The sequence below is a fragment of the Dama dama genome, chromosome 12, assembly GCF_033118175.1.
Source record: "Dama dama isolate Ldn47 chromosome 12, ASM3311817v1, whole genome shotgun sequence".
In the NCBI taxonomy this organism is placed as follows: domain Eukaryota; kingdom Metazoa; phylum Chordata; class Mammalia; order Artiodactyla; family Cervidae; genus Dama; species Dama dama.
The window spans coordinates 57,721,284-57,737,613 of NC_083692.1; the positions used below are offsets into that span (position 1 = coordinate 57,721,284).

The following is a 16,330-nucleotide window of genomic DNA, read 5'->3' on the forward strand; positions in this document are numbered from 1 at the left end:
CCTTTTTCAGGTCAAAGAACCCCTAGAAAATAGTACTTGAAAGGGCAATGAAGTATATAAAATAGGTGGTTCTGGTGATCACAAGGGTCAAGGAAGCTGGTCTCTCAGTACCCTGGGCGCCATGGCACATTAATCGGGAAGCTCTGCTTTAAAGACCAAGAGTCCATGAGAACCCGATGATAACTAGAGAATGGAAATACAGGCTACTTTTGGTCCCACAGGCACTGCTATGTAATAGCTTGACACCCTCTGTGGTTTTTCTTCAACTGAAGCACAGACAGCCCATGAACAAAAGCTTGTCTTGAGCACCATGATGTGAAATGCTGAAGAAACAGAAAAGGTTAAGTTTACACCTGTTCTTTAGGATATCTTAAGAAACACTCAGATTACTGGGTGCAAGAGATAAGCAGAACATTCTAAAATAAAATACTTTTGTTCAGGGTCTTATTGAGCTCAGAGGAAGGGCCCTGGGCACCTAGACAGTCTGTCCAGAGAACATACCTGGGCCGATGAGCAGGAGTAGCCAGGTAAAATAGGGAGGGTGCCTCACCAGCTAAAGAAGCTGTAGGCTGAAAGGTGAAACTATAGGAGGTGTGGAGACACAGTAATGCTGGGTGTTGCCGGAGCACAACACAGGAGGTGCAGGACAACCAGAGAGGAAGGTGCAAAATCTGGCAGGGACCATGAGCTGGGAAGCTCCTAGGTCATGTTTGGTAGTCAGGCCTTCACTCTGCAGGTGAAGGTTTAAATCAAATGCAAAATTGACTTCTCTGCAAGCTGTGAAGTAAAGCCTAGAGCAGGAACAAGTGTCCACTGGTGAGTGCTGACGAGAGCTGACACCTGGGGAACGGGAGGAATCATGACCTGGGTTGGGGTGGGGATGCGGTAATGTTTAGGAAGTTAACAGCAACAAAAATACAAGAGAATTTTATTTCCTAAGCTGGGTGATGGGGAATCAAGGGTTTATATTAGAGGATGTTCTTATGACTGGATGGGGCAAGGTAAAAGAAGAGTGTTAAGGAAGAGCCTGAATGACTCAAGTTTCTAGGTGACCAGGGCCACTGGCTGAGCTTAAGAACACAGAGGTGGGAACACACAGAACTGAGGTGGGAAGCAGATGAATTTGATCTGGGGTACTGTGAGTTTGAGGTGCCTATGGGTAAACATCTGTCTTACAGACATAAGGGAGGGAAACAGATTCGGGAGGTGCCAGCACATAAGTGGTTGTAAAAAGCATCAATTTGGAGGCGATCTCCTGGGATAGGAGTGACTAAGTGTCAATCACAGCAGTGAAACCCAGGAAAAGACGTGAAAAGTGTCCACTGGATTTGGCAACTTAAAGGTCACTGGTGGCCTTAAGGACAACGCCATGAGTGGAGGGGCTGCTGAGGGAAGAAGGCAGATAGATGTTGGTTGAGGAGTAGATGTCAAAGTAAAGACGCTAAAACATCAAATTTACATCACTTTTTCAAGAAGCTTTACTGAGAAGGGAAGGAGAGATGGGTAGCTCTTCTTTCCCTCCCTCCTTCCTCCCCTGAAGACAGGGAGGTGTGAACCAAAGTATGCTCTAACTTAAGAGGAATCAGTTCAGGTAGAGGCTGAAGATATAGAAGAGAGAGATGCCTCAGCAGAGACCTGGAGGAAAAACAGGAAGTGAAGTCAGCAGAGTATGGTGTAGGAAGAAAGGCTGAGATAGTCAGTGCTCAAATAACCTACATTTTCTTGCTGGAGGAAGGGGGTGGCTCCTCTTTTGATAGTGAAGGAGATGGTGGTCAGCACAAGCAGTTCACTTATATTTGTTTTCTCAGCACAGGAAAAGTTGTGAATGATGTCACTTTTTAAAGAAGAGTGTTTTTCTCTTTCTGAGAGGGAAAAATGCTGCTCAAATTAAGAGTAAATAAGAAAGCCAAGGCTGAGTAAATCTCAAAAGAAGGCTGACAAATTCCCAGTTCCAGCATCTTTAGGATGGACAGCCATCCTCTTCCTCACTACCTAGGTACAGGTCGAGTCTGTGGAGAGACTGTGTGTGCCACGCTCTCAAGTGTGAAATGTGTGCCCGGGTGTCATGGAGGGTGTGTGGGCCATCAAACACCTGGCTTTCCAGTTCTTGAAGCTGCATGAGTAGTTTGACTATTTCTGGTCGCTCCTGGTCTCTCTGTCATTGCCATTCTGCCTCACAATGAGGGTAGACATTTTAGGGGTTGGTATGTCTCTATCGAACTAGAACAATGAACTAAAAATGTGCTAGAGAAAACGCTTTAGATCTGAAAACAGTGCCTACCCAAGATGGGAAGTAAGCCTCAGGCTCAAAGTATTTTCCATAGTGCTTATTCCTTTTGAAGTTCCCAAGATCAGCCTGCAGTGCAAAGGCTGCCAGCAGGAAGTAGGCCTCCTCTCGGAGCACACACTGCGAATGAAGAACTTGTTTTCTCAGGTGCCAGTAATAGTAGTATCTTGCTGCTCTGTCACTAGGAAAACAAAAGAAAGCAGAACTCACATTTAGATGGAACAATCTAAACGCATGTAAACAGAGCCCAAATCCTGCTGTCCATCTGAGGACAGGAGCTCTTCTGTTCTGCTCCCTCCTCCTCTCCCACAATCAGCAACACCTGATTGCTGCCTAATGGCTGCTTACTCAGGTCTCAGGGAGACAGGACCCCAAGTCAGACTACCCAGACTGCAAAAGCAACACTTCCTGAGGCCTAGGCATTTGATTCATTCAGAAGATGGAAAAAAGATCTGAATCATCCCACTCCAATGTGGTAAATAAATACTACATTGAACACATATTAGAAGAGAAGCCTAGGCATTCATTGTCTGCATTAAAATAACTTTGCTACCATGATGCTGCACACACAACATAAATAAGGACAAATCTGGGGACAATCCTGGTTTTAATGTCATGCATCCTTTTTTTTTTGTTTTTCATCTGAGCAAATTACAAATACATTAGGCCCTTAAAAAAAATCTCTATATTCTCTACTAGAAAAAATTTGCTTGACTATAGTTTTTTTCCCTCTAAAAATGAATGAACTGAAAACTCTCTTAAAATCCTTAAAAAAAGAAAATTAAGCAGATGTTACTTTATGGGTGTGCTTTTATATGTACATGCCACAAAATCATGTAGTCCTCACAAACGGAAATAGTGCACTCATTACAATCTGTTGAGGTCAGAAATAAATATAGTTCCCATTAAATACACTAAGGAGTGCTGACTGGGTAAAAACACAGTCAAGCTCCAAAAAATGTCACAGGCAAACAGGACGCCTCTGTGATCAAAGTAAAAAGGCAAGGGAAAAAAAAATGTGTGTGTTTGTGTTACGTATTTAATGAGTATTTGCCTCCCTATTATTTTAGGTTGAATGTTTACCTGAGATTCATAGCTCATTAGTTGATGATAATAAAAACATATGGGTTTATTTTAACCAAGATCATGTTTAAGAATGAAGAATTTAAAAATAAAGCATTTATGTAATCTTTTCCCCTTGGGACAGAGTACTTTTCAGAGCACTTCTTTGTATAATGCTGAGTACACAGCATTTGGACTAGCTCATCACTGGAGAAAAGGGCAGAAGTATAGGGGTTAATGAAACATTCATTAGTCCCAGGGGGCTAATTAGTGGCTCAATACTATACTTTTCTTCTTTCCAGCACATTCCATTCCAATTATGTACACTGAGTAAAGATTTTATACAAACTGAGAATAGCTAAAAAGGTTTCTCTGCCTTTAAAAACATCCTATATGGGCTCATATTTTTTACTTTTTAATTTGCTTGTGGCAATAATATAAATATTAAGAGCAAATCTCAGATACAACTCATTAGTTAAATGTATCTTTGTCCCTTTAACATGGGGTTTCTCAAAATTGAAAAATAAGTAACTGAAACACAGAGTTCACATTTCTAGTAATTTCTACCAGGTCACAAAATCACCTCTGAAAGTCTTCCAGCCTGAATCCTCCTATACAAATGTTAATCTGAGCTTCTGAACTGGTGACTTCTGGGTCTGTATCATGTGCAGAGTAGTATTCAGGCACCCACCTCCAGAAAAGGAATCAGTTACCTGCCCTTGCCAAACTGCATCTAAGATTCTCACAGGATAGCTACACTGGGTGTAAGCTTAGCTTTAAAGATACTGCCAAGCACAGAAGCAAGACCCCAAAGGTGAAAAGAAAACCAGGCGATATAAACACCCATGCATTTTTATAGGACAGAGTTCTTGCTGCTGTCCCTTTTCTCACCCCACCACCAGAAAAGAAGACAATGCATTAACCAACCTCTCCTCTTTTCACAAAAGTGCTAGTTCTTCCTTAAAGGAAGTACCTTTTCAGTGACTGATCTGTTATGGAAAATGTGGAGTAGAGAAAATGTGAGCTGGTGATACTGTTAACAATTTCACTGATAGTCTAACATTACCACTCGTTCATTCAACAAGTATGTATTGAGTGTCTACTGTTACCTCTGTTTTAGGGACTGAAGATACATGTGTGTGCAAAAGTTTTTTTTTATTTTTTTAAACCCCTGTTCTTGGGACTTCCCTGATGGTCCAGTGGTTAAGACTCTGTACTCCCAATGCAGGTCCAGGTTTGATCCCTAGTCAGGGAACTAAGATCCCACAAGCTGAAACTCAGAGCTTGGTGCTGCAACTAAGACCCTGCGCAGCCATGTAAATTAATTAAAAAAGAAAATCTCCCTGCTCTTTTATCTTCTAGCAGGTGGAGACAAACAATAAACACAAGTATTTTATTTGATACATTAGAAGATGAGTACTGTGGAAAAGGAAAGGTTTGGGATTTCTCCTTGTCCTCATACCTGATCAATCTACCATTTTCCACATAATACTGCACACGGAAGTGGATGATCATAGGAGGTCCAAACTGATCAATTCCCTAAACAAAGACACACGTAAAAATCAGGCTGTTTTTAGTTACTTCAAAAGTGGGTTTCAAAAACAACAAATATCATTTTCAAGAGACTTTATTTAAACATTGAAAGGTTTGATCTACTTCAAATGAGTAGGGGCTTCCAGTAGATATGCATTTGTCCATGCAGAAATAGGAAGTTATAAAGCATCATCACTATCTGATACTCATTCACTGTAATGCCAGTGACAACATAAGGGAAGGTAAAAATAAATGCCAGTGGAAAGTTCTAGCTGAGATCCAGCTCCTCTCCCAGCTCTGTCCCCTGTGGTGACCATTTGCTCCTCATTACAATGTTCTCCTGTTCCTCTGACATTCCACATACCAAATTCTAACACACTGTTTGTTTATTTAGACATTCATGTTCCTTACTTTGTAGTTGGCTTTGAAGTAGGCTTCAGTTTATTCCAAGAATTCTTAAATACAAATTGGAGGATCAAGGATTACACACTGGGGATTATTACTGTTTTGTGAGGGTGATCTTGAGAACACTAGGTAAATTCCCAGTGAATGTTCTCCTATGCAAATGCAAGGCACGGGTTCAATAAAGTAATAAAATATCAATGTAAAGATAGTAAAAGCAGATTTTAAAATGACTAATAATTTCTAGACAGTCAGTTTTGACGACTAATGTGGCCAAAGAAGAGGAACAAATACTTTCCCCATGATTTTCATTTCAAAACATTATCCCAAGGTTATGGAAAAGTTATTGTCCAATATTATTTTAGCAGATGTTCAAAATCTTTTGCTACATGCTATAAGCTATTAATCCTTCACTAATGTGATATTTTAGAACTTATAATTCATATCCCTTTCCAAATCTTTACTATATAAAGTGTTAAGATGTTTTCCTAATGTATAACAGCTAAAATAAACCTTTTTTAAAATCAAAATAATTTTGCTGATAAATGTAATCTCACCCAAGTGACTTCGTATTGTCGTACCTTGCTGGCTTCTTTCTTCCATTCTTTTGGACAATACTTATAAAGCTTTTGTGACAACTCCATATATACGTGTTCATTATCTGCACATTAAAAAAAAAAGACCAGATGATAAAGGATAGATTTTTTTAAAAAGAAAAGAATATACAAAGAAATGGGTTTTTCAAAAAAAAGCCTCAAGCTTTCTGAATGTACTGTGAACACACATATTACCAAGAAAACTCAAAACATAAAAAGATATAAGGTTCTATAGGATAACTCTTAATGACATTATTATTTTGCTTTTGCAATAAAGAACATGTATCATTGAAAATGTTAACATTTAGAAGAAATGTTAGATTCCTATTTCTTGCTTTTACTTAGTTTCCATGGTCATTATAACTTATAGTTTAACTTCCAACACTGTGGGTGTTACTCAGTCTTAGAAAAACATGCTTTTGTTTGGTTCACAGAGGATTCATCTCATAAGTGCAAAGTAATAAAAAAGGGCAGAAACAGCATCTTAATTGCTATGTAAGAAACTAAAAAAAAACCTGACAATAAGTGATTTGTTTCCAAGTGAGGAGCTTGACCCATGTGTTTTGTGAAGAGACTTCTCTAATACTATTCCTTCTCTGTGTTATCCACATAAAACACAGAATGACAAAACGATAAAGCATTACTTGCACTGCTTTTGGGGTTGACCTTGTAGGAAGAAGAAAATAATCTTATGCAAAACAAGAATGGATGCTAAAATATTTATTCAAAATATTAATGATGTTCTTAAGATGAGCAGAAAATAAGACTGCTAAGTAACCCATGTAAAAATGATCTAAACATGTGAAAACTAGCTAGTAAAAAGTGCAAATTTTTTCATATTTCCCAAATGGACTCTTATGAAAAATATTCCTATCTTGTACAAAGTTTTCAACTTGTTTTTTTTTAAACTCCTTCCTTTTTCTCTAACCATCACCTTGGGACCATGCTCATGGAAAGTCTTGCATAAAAATGTACTCGTTGTGGAAGAAAAGTGTGTCTCTCTGACACTCCAAGGATAACACATGCCCACACTATCACTCATGACTGAATATTGGAGTTTGACAGAACAAGTCAAACATTTGACTAGAATAGGAAGGGTAAGGCCACCCTTTGTCAATGAATGTTATAATAAGTCAACCAGTGTGGATGAAAGGGGTAAAGAAGAAGCCCGAGAGATAAGAAGATGCTACTAAAATCCATTTTTCACATGAACTAAAACCATCTCCCATTTCTACTATGTTACCAATTAAACATGAAATGGACAAGATCAGACAACCTTCCTGTTGAAACTGATTTGTTTTTGGCTTGCGTTCCTGTCTGAAGAAGCAACATAATGAATAGAACTGAGATTGCTCACCATAATGGCACATACATAGTTTTTTAAACTACCACTGTGTTTCTACCATCCAGCAGTTTGACCAGAGCTGTATACTTTCTCAAGCACACATCAATCCTGCAAAGCAGGTGAAGCAGTGATTTCCATTTGACATGAGAGAAAACTGTAATGGAGAGAAGGCAAGGGACATGTCTAAAGCCACATAGCTAGCTAGTGGTAGAACCTGAATCAGAACCAGGTCATCTGATGCCTGTTCCAAAGTTCTTGCACCATCCTGCAATCTCTCTTCTAAAAAATACATCTCAAAAACTCTTATTTTGAAAACCAAGGAAACTGATTTTATGAGACTGACTTGCTGAACAGCAAAGATCAACAGTCTGTCTGTAGCTGAAGTAAGAAGAATTAACTCTGTAGGGCATCTTATTTCCCCCAGGCTCTTCCTTGAAAGAATGACTGAGGTGTATACCAATATAAAGATGGAGCTGAGCATTTGTGTTTTTGCTGCCTCCACTATCACAGGAAGAAACTGAAGAGCAAATGGTTGGTTCCTTTCTTCTTGATGTATTCCCTGCTCCACAGTCTCCAGCCTCTTAGAGTTGTCTTTTTAGATAAAAGAAAACAGCTCACATTTTGGAGCTAAACTTACTGATCAGTTCATCATGATACACTTTCCAATTTGGGAGATCTGAGCATTTTATGGTACTAACCAGATTCTCAAGATATCATAAACCTTTAAATTGAAACCAATATCAGTAGTAGAAAATAATTCATATCCAAATACAAAATACAGCTACATGTTACAAAAAAGGTTTCCTTGAAAATCTGAGCAAAGATCTGAAAGGTTTTTTGGCATCTAGAAGACTAAATTAGAGAAATTTTAAAGTATGATTTGAAAGAAAAAAGCTTTAAGGGATGGCTACACTTAAACTCTGGGAACTTAACTCTAACTAAGGTGTCACTGGCAGAGAAAGCTTATATGGAACCCTTTACTTGAAAATCTTCTCCATGTAAAGTATACAGAAGAAACCGATCCCATATCTCCAAGTTATGTTTTGACTGGAAAAAAAGAGAGGGGATAAAGGAAGGAAAAAAGAAAATAAGAGTAAATTAATAGATCACTTTGTTATACTATTATCTTCAACAGTAAGAGAACTGGAATAGAGAAAAGTCAGGTTTATTATGTCTACATTTTTTTTTCCATTTATTTTTATTAGTTGGAGGCTAATTAATTTACATACATGTCTTTTAATGTCAAAAATTACAAAACAAATTAAATTACAAAAATAACCAAGGTAATTTCCTATAGTGCAAAGAAACAAAAATCAAGTTGGGTTCATTAAAACATGAAAGAGCAAATGCATAAAATCTAGACTCGTAAAGAGGAACCAGTTTTTGAGTTTAAACCATAATAAATTCAAGACCTAAAATTATAAATCATAGAGGAAATACACAACAGTTGAGTTTAATATATGAATACTAGATTAAAAGCCATGATTACAAGTACTTTGACAATCACAATTACACAACAATATGCTCAATTAGGTTACAGCTATAAAATGCCATTTCCTCAGGGACAGTTGGCTAACTCCATCAGAGACGAGACTGAGACTTACTTTGTATAACACTGAGTCCAAATAGGTGACAGTCCTTTAGCCTGAGTAGGTCACACACCTGGACCAGTAACTGGTGACACAGAATTTTGACCTAGGGGAAAAAAGACAAAAATAAAACAAACACAACTTAATAATTCAGCCAAGTCCAAACAGTGAGCCACAATCAGGCAATGTTAATGCATCCTAAATATACGCCAAAGGGACAAGCTGACACTAGCAAAACAACAGTTTGTTTATGGAAATCACTTTAATTTACAGCTGTTTCAGTAATGATGATCACAATACAAATTTCTACAACATGGTAATAAAGGGCCAGTGCAATCTTGTACGAGACTCACAAATCTTAGGACAAATGGACAAGATGTACTCTATAGCCACGGTGCACGATAAATATGTATTTCAGAAGGAAACCAAAATAATCTAATCAAATGATCAAAATAATTAATTATCAAAATTATTGATTTGGCAAGTATTTTTACAAGGAAAGTTTTCATCATAGTGGTTTAAACAAAATGCTCATATACCACACAATGAGTGAATACCTAGCTTTTATTTACTTTAATCAATCACTTTCATTGACATCTTTTAAGTACTAAACCAGGTTCTTTTCTGAGTCCTAGTATAATAATAAAATCATGTTAATTTGGAACATGGAGTTAAGGTTAAGTTATTCTGAAAAGTCACATGCTGAAAGATAAAACAGTCTTTAAAAGACACAGTTTTATTGACTTTTCAAATAGTGAATGAAGTATTTTGGGGGACACATAATTCTAATGAGTCTGCCTTGTTGAACTCAGAACCACTAAAGCTTATCGGTGTTGGGATTGACATTAAGAGACCATATAAGTCAATTTCTTCATTTGATAGACATATAAAAGAAAACCCAGAGAGCCTAAAGTCATGTAGTTAGTATTATCAGAGAGAGTAACTCAGAACTTTGTTCATTTGTGTATTATAATATTTTTGTATGTAAATATTATTAAAATATGTGCAACATGACAGTTCATTCTAGCTACATATATTATGTGTGGCATTTCCCCTCATATTTGTACTAGTAACTTGCAACTTCTTTCTTCAATAATCATGCCAGTTACAGTTTTAATGATTATAAATCCTAAATTAGTTAACTTTGAATTAATGACTCTTTATCATACTTTAATATATAACTTAAATTCAGAAAATAAAACATGTTGAGATCTCTTAATAATTGAAGGTCAAACAATTCAGAATGGTGACAATGTCAACTGGAGTAAGAAAGATAGGTTTATGGCTCTTTTCCACATTCACTATTAATGTGAATAGTGAATTCACATTGGCTCAGCAATAAAGAAACCTCCTGCAAAGCAGGAGACGCAGGTTCGATCCCTGGGTTGGGAAGATCCCCTGGGGGAGGGCATGGCAACCCACTCCAGTGTTCCTGCCAGGGTAATCCCATGGGCAGAACAGCCTCGTGGGCTGCAGTCCATAGGATTGCAGAGTCAGACCCACTGAGGCACTGAGAACATATGCAATCTGAAGCACCTTATCCACTAGAAAGTGCAAAAAGTATTTATGTAAGGCCAAATAGCACCACTTCAGCTGTTTAGAAGTAACAGGAATTCCATGGAGCTGGGACAGTGTCTTATTTTATACTCAGAATATACAGCAGGCATTTAGTAAATGTCTGATGAATGAAAGCCAAGGATCTGATCTCCTGTGGGTTCCTCACCTTCCTTCTGGTCCATGACTACAAACTACAGTATTCTGGCCCACTGTGCAGATCATTTAATACTGTGCCACTCAAGAATTTTTATCAATACAAATTGATTGTACTGAGGGGATACATTTGCCAAAAGGAAATCAGTGTTACCTTCATTCACTAAAAAGACTTTGGATTTGAGTTCTGTATTACTGAAACAACACTTTATAAATAAGCTTAAATAAAGAAAATGATATAATTATGGGAAAAGTATTTAAGGTTAAATAAAACTGAACTATATACTACAAATTTGAGACTTAAAGAAGTTTAGGACTTTAATCTTTAGCTTTGACTGTATTTTAAAATGTCATATACAAAGTACTTTGGATAAAATATGATTAAAAAGTTAAAAGAAAAATTCCAAATCACACGGTGTATACAAAATAAACTATGTTGTACCTTTGTATAACTGTTGTTCAAATAATCTGTGCATTTCTTCCATACCTCCTATATAATTATTATTGTTCCACTAGTTTTAAATCAAGGATCTGTCTCCCTCATTGTAGACAGACGCTTTACTGTCTCAGCCACCAGGGAAGTCCTTGGCTAACAATTATCAAGGAAATACAATGTTCTTGTTTAAAAACTGCAAGTAAGTAAGGCTGTGGCCCTGAAGTCTAACCTACTGTGAAAACAATTTTGAGTTTTTTACATTTGTATATTATGAGTCTTGAAGGCTACATTTTAGCTGACTGAAATTTTTCAAGTTCTTTAATCTTCAGGAGCAATAGGAACTTTAAAAGGTGCCATAGAATATGAGGCATTAGGGATAAGAATGAAAGCATTATCTAAAAATATACTTTGTATGGAACTTTTTAATAAAAACAGCATCTAATTCTCAATGTCAATGGCCTGTTGAACAAGAATGTCTAAAATATGCTACAGAAAAAGAATTGTTCACTCTCATCTCAGTGAAGAGATATGATCTCTTAGCCACAGTTTATATCACTTAAAAATTTTTTGACTCCTACATTAACATAATTTTATTTCCAAAAATTTCCAAGTTTCCATATTTAATATTTATCTGATGATTAAAATTATTTAGAACAATCCCTATTTGTTTAATTCATGGAAAATTAAAAATGATCAAAACTACATTTATCCTATGCAGAAAGGCAATATTCTATCCATTATACCTCTCAGGGAATAAATTTTCTTTGTTTAAAAAGTGTTTAGAAATGATTTTTAAAAAGGAGACCATTAATGAAATAGTTTTTGTTACAGTTAATTTGTTCTACCACAACTCTACAAACATCACTGCTGTTTTCTGAAGACAAAAATGACACTTTGTAGAAAATGACAGGCTTCTGGCAGGCCTGAGTTGGCTTTGTAGCAGTGAGGGGACCCCAAGCTACTTAACCCAGTTCCTCCTCCTCCCTCCTTTGGTCCAGCAGCTTGCTTGTTAATGAGGAGTCTGGACACCGCAGGGCTGTCCACGGACCCTGGAATAAGAACAGGTCTACATGGTGTTCAGAAGTTGAGTTTCATTAATAGAGTGAGCATACAGCTCAAAGAAATGAAAACAAGTGCTACTCCATTAAGTGCTCACTCACTGAGGCCAGACACAGCAGTAAGCATGTATACATGTTATGTCTTTATAGCCTCACAATGTCCCTGTGAGGAGAGCAGATTATTTTCACTTTATAGAAGAGGAAACCAAAGCAAAGAACTAATTTGCCCAAGGTTGCAGATGTGAAGTAGTCCCTGTGTCCCACCCTAGACTTATTACATCAGCACCTCCAAGGAGTGAAGTTCAATAGTTTGAGTATTTATCAAGCTCTCCAGGTAATTTTTTAGACATCAAGTTGTAAAATCACTGATCTATAGGAACAAATGGATTGCCTGTCAGTCTATTCTCTGTAACTATCTTCTTCAACTGAGATTTCAGTATAAATTAATTTCTTAGAAAATTATAGCCAGCTCCTAGTATTCCTCATGAAATAAGATTAGTCTTCCTTCTAACTTACCTGAGGTCAGTAATGTTTTGTTCCATATACTGTATGTGTGTACAGACATATGAACACATTTATACATATTCGGCCAGGTGAAAAAGCAGAAATGGAACTGAGAGAAGTTTCTTAAGTGCTTATACTATATGTTTATGTATATTTTAAAATTTTAGTTGATACCTTCTCTATGTAACTGTTAAAAGAACACAAACAGTATATTCATGTATACATGTAAATTATATTTTAATATATTCTGACAGTGCCCATACTGAAAAAGAGAGATAATGTTGCCAATTTTAACTAGGTTTTAAAAACCAAATGCTGGAATAATAACAGTTTTATCACTTCACATCCAAAACAACTTTGGGTAATCTGAGTATAAAAGAGCTAAATCAATAGAAATTCTGCCTAAGAGACTGATAAAATTCACTCAATAGGCAGGTTTGATACTCAGACAATTCCTTTAGGCAAAAACAAGGCTACATTAGTAAATCAAGAAACTGTGGTGACTGACAGAATGAAACCAAAATAATTATGATAAGCAGAATCTTTTCCTTTAAATTTTTAATGGAGCTATTTAAATGTCATATAGCTTCAATATAACATTTAGAAATATTCTTTTTATATGGCAATTGGGTTAAAAATACAGTAGCAAGAAGAACTAATTCAAGGCATGAACTAAGGAAATCTTTTCCTTAATTCCAACAGAATACAAAGAAAGAACATGAAAGTTAACAATAGGGAGGGGTTGACAAATGCTAGGCATGACTGTGATCACATAAAACTGTGCAGCAGTCTCTACCAAAGTGCAACACATGCATACATCATGATTCACAATCCACTTGCAGGTATAAGCCCAGACATGTATATACACGTGTGTATGCTCAGTCGCTAAGTCATGTTCAACTCTTCTACAACTCCATGGACAGTAGCCCGCGAGGCTTCCCCGTCTATGGGATTTCCCAGGCAAGAATACTGGAGTGGACTGCCATTTCCTCCTCCAGGGTTTCTTCATGACCCAGGGGTTGAACCCATGTCTCCTACGTCTCCTGTACTGGCAGGCTGATTCTTTTACCACTGAGCCACCTGGGAAGCCCATATACATATATGTATATACATAAAATGTTCATAACTGTTTTATTTGTAATACCTCCAAAACTTAAAATAACCTGATACCCATCAATAAAGCTGGAGAAGAAATTAGGCATACTCATACAATGAAATATAATAATGAAAAAAAGAATTACTGTCACATGCAATAGCATGGATAACTTTCACAGGCCAAATATTGAGTATATAAAATACAGGCAGATATTAAAGTGAGCACACCACATAATTTTAGCTGCATGAAATTCAGAAATAAGAAAATTACCCTATTGTGATAGAAGTGGAAATAGATACTATCTTTTGGTAGAGATTATTGATTAGGAGGGATCACAAAAGATCTTTCTGGGGCACTAGAAATCTACTATATCTCAAGCTGAATGATGGTTACTTGGATGTATATACACTGGGAAAAAGTCAGAGCTGCACATTTAATATTCCTATACTTTGCTGTAAGTAAATTATAACTCAACTTTAAAAGTAAAAACAAAAAAGAAAAAGTATTATATTCCTCAATGTCCAGGTTAACTAAGAGTTAACTCCAGCTCACGAACCATAAGCAAGTTTAGTGAGCAAATGCACAGCCTATTCTTGAAACTGGCTAGACTTAGGCTACAGCCTACTATCAAAACAACGATCAAGATGCATGTTAAAAAGTTAGCAATTATGTATTACCATTTCATGTGTGTAGGTGACAACTCAAAAGTATTTAAAAAGCAAACTCAGATATCCATAAAACTATTTCAATGAAAGATTTTTAAAAAGCAAAGTGTTTACTTTTCTATATATAATATAGTAACAGATATTCTCTACTTTTACCAGACAAGAGAATGCTAAAGACAGCTGAACTTAAGCTATCATTCAAATTTATACCTGTGTAGACAGCCTTAATACCCCAATTCTCCAGCATTATTAACGGTCTCATTCTATGAGGATCTCATCATTAGCCAAGTCATAATTTGAATGTGGTCACTGGCGGGAACATCATCATTTAAACACTTCTAAAGTAGGATCTACTCACATTTATGATGATGTTCAGAGATTCATCATTAGGAAGGAAAATACACACACTCCGGCGGTCTTGCATGACTCTGTTGTTATGGAAGTTCAATTTGTTCATTGTGTTGTGGGCTCTCTAGTGGTCAGGGCTGGGCTCCGAGTCCTCGGCAATTTTTCTGGTTCCGGGCACTCCAAAGCCAAACTCTGCTCCTCATCACACTCCCTACAGGAGAAGCATCGTGATATTCGACTACGTGGGTTTCATAGCTGTAAAAAAAAAGAAAGTCCAAAAGGAAGGAGGTTGTGAATGAAGATGGCAAGACTGGTGAATAGACAGATGGGGAGAGGAGCCGCAACAGGACAGGGCATAGCACGTCTCACAGTGAGGCCCGCCTCGTCTAATCACTGAGAACGCACGGGTGTGTACTCTGTACTTTGCCCACTACCAAGTGTTTGAAAACTTACATTCACAGTCATGAATTTAACATAAAGCCAATGAGTGCCTCTACATTCAAGGTGATACTGTGTACTGCAGGGCTTTCAAAAGCAGAGCCTGCCTTTGAGAAGTTTCTAGTCTCATACGGAAGGGTCCTGGAATAAACGAACAAAATGACAAAGCAGCAATAACAACACAATTCTCAATCCCTCTCCTGTTTTTCTTCCATTACAATCAAACTCAAACAAATGTCTTGGATCTTACATTATATTCCTTCTTCAACCACTGTGGTCTGGCTTCCATTTCCTTCTTCTAACCAGCATGACTTTACCACAGGAAGCCAGTGATCTCAAGACCATGAGGAGAAACCATAGCATTCACTTTGATTGACCTCAGTATGTACAACACTTACTGAGGCTGTTAAGTCCTCCTTACAACCTTTTTCTCCCTGAGTTTCTACAATGCTGCCCTCTCTTCTCATTCTCTAACCTGGCAATGCAAACTTTATTTTTCTGTTATTTCACCAACCAGTTAACACACAGAGATAACATGATTGTATATAATAAATATCTGTATTTATTTTATATGGTGGATTTTGGATACTTCTCATATCTAACTGGTTTATTAAACCATGTAATTTTACTTTTTAAATTCTCTCAGATATTCAGTGTAAACAATTTTGCTTTCAAGTTAAAGACTTTACCACCAATTTTCAATAACCACACTCTTTATTTCTGTCTCATGTCTCACTGCATTGGCAAGACTTTAAGAATAATTTTAAAACACTGGTGGATATTTTCTACTTTTAATGAATGTGTCTAGTGTTTCATATATTATTCCTAATACAACACTATTCAACTGAGGTATGTTAAGACAACTTGCCTGTCAAACCAGTAGTAATCATTTATATTGTTCCTTTACAGCTACATTTGTAGGGTATGTAGGGATTTCCAGGAATATGGATTAGTTTTATCTAGTAGAAAGCATAACCATATAGTTTTAATAGAAGAGCTATTATCACTGCACATATAAATCAAAGCATAAATGAGGCAGAATCTTGGCTTATTTGTTTAAGGTGCAATGTCCATCTGTTATCAGCAGGAAGACAGGAGAGAATATACTCTTAGATGGTACCATAAGTAAATGTAAACTAGTACTTCTTTTTAAAGTATAAATAAAATACCATCCACCAGGGAGTTACTCAAAGCTAAGTAAAAACATGTACAGTATTTCCTTAGGAAGGAGACCAAAAGCCCCGTAGGCGTATTCTACATT

At 36.8% G+C, this 16,330-nt stretch overlaps 1 protein-coding gene across 7 annotated transcripts in view; it reads right to left on the reverse strand.

The window, feature by feature from the left end:
• The window catches only part of FRMD6 (FERM domain containing 6), a 259,825-nt gene that overhangs the window by 23,458 nt on the left and 220,037 nt on the right, over positions 1-16,330 (reverse strand). For 6 of the 7 annotated variants that reach the window (XM_061157375.1, XM_061157378.1, XM_061157373.1 and 3 more), the window contains 5 exons: positions 14,642-14,886; positions 8,830-8,920; positions 5,842-5,945; positions 4,812-4,888; positions 2,282-2,468 (listed from right to left, as the gene is read on the reverse strand). In XM_061157375.1, the coding sequence (XP_061013358.1) occupies positions 2,282-2,468; positions 4,812-4,888; positions 5,842-5,945; positions 8,830-8,920; positions 14,642-14,740 (558 nt within the window). In that variant the 5' untranslated portion in view covers positions 14,741-14,886. The remainder of the gene's footprint in view (positions 1-2,281; positions 2,469-4,811; positions 4,889-5,841; positions 5,946-8,829; positions 8,921-14,641; positions 14,887-16,330) is intronic. The other variant, XM_061157379.1, reaches the window with a different exon arrangement.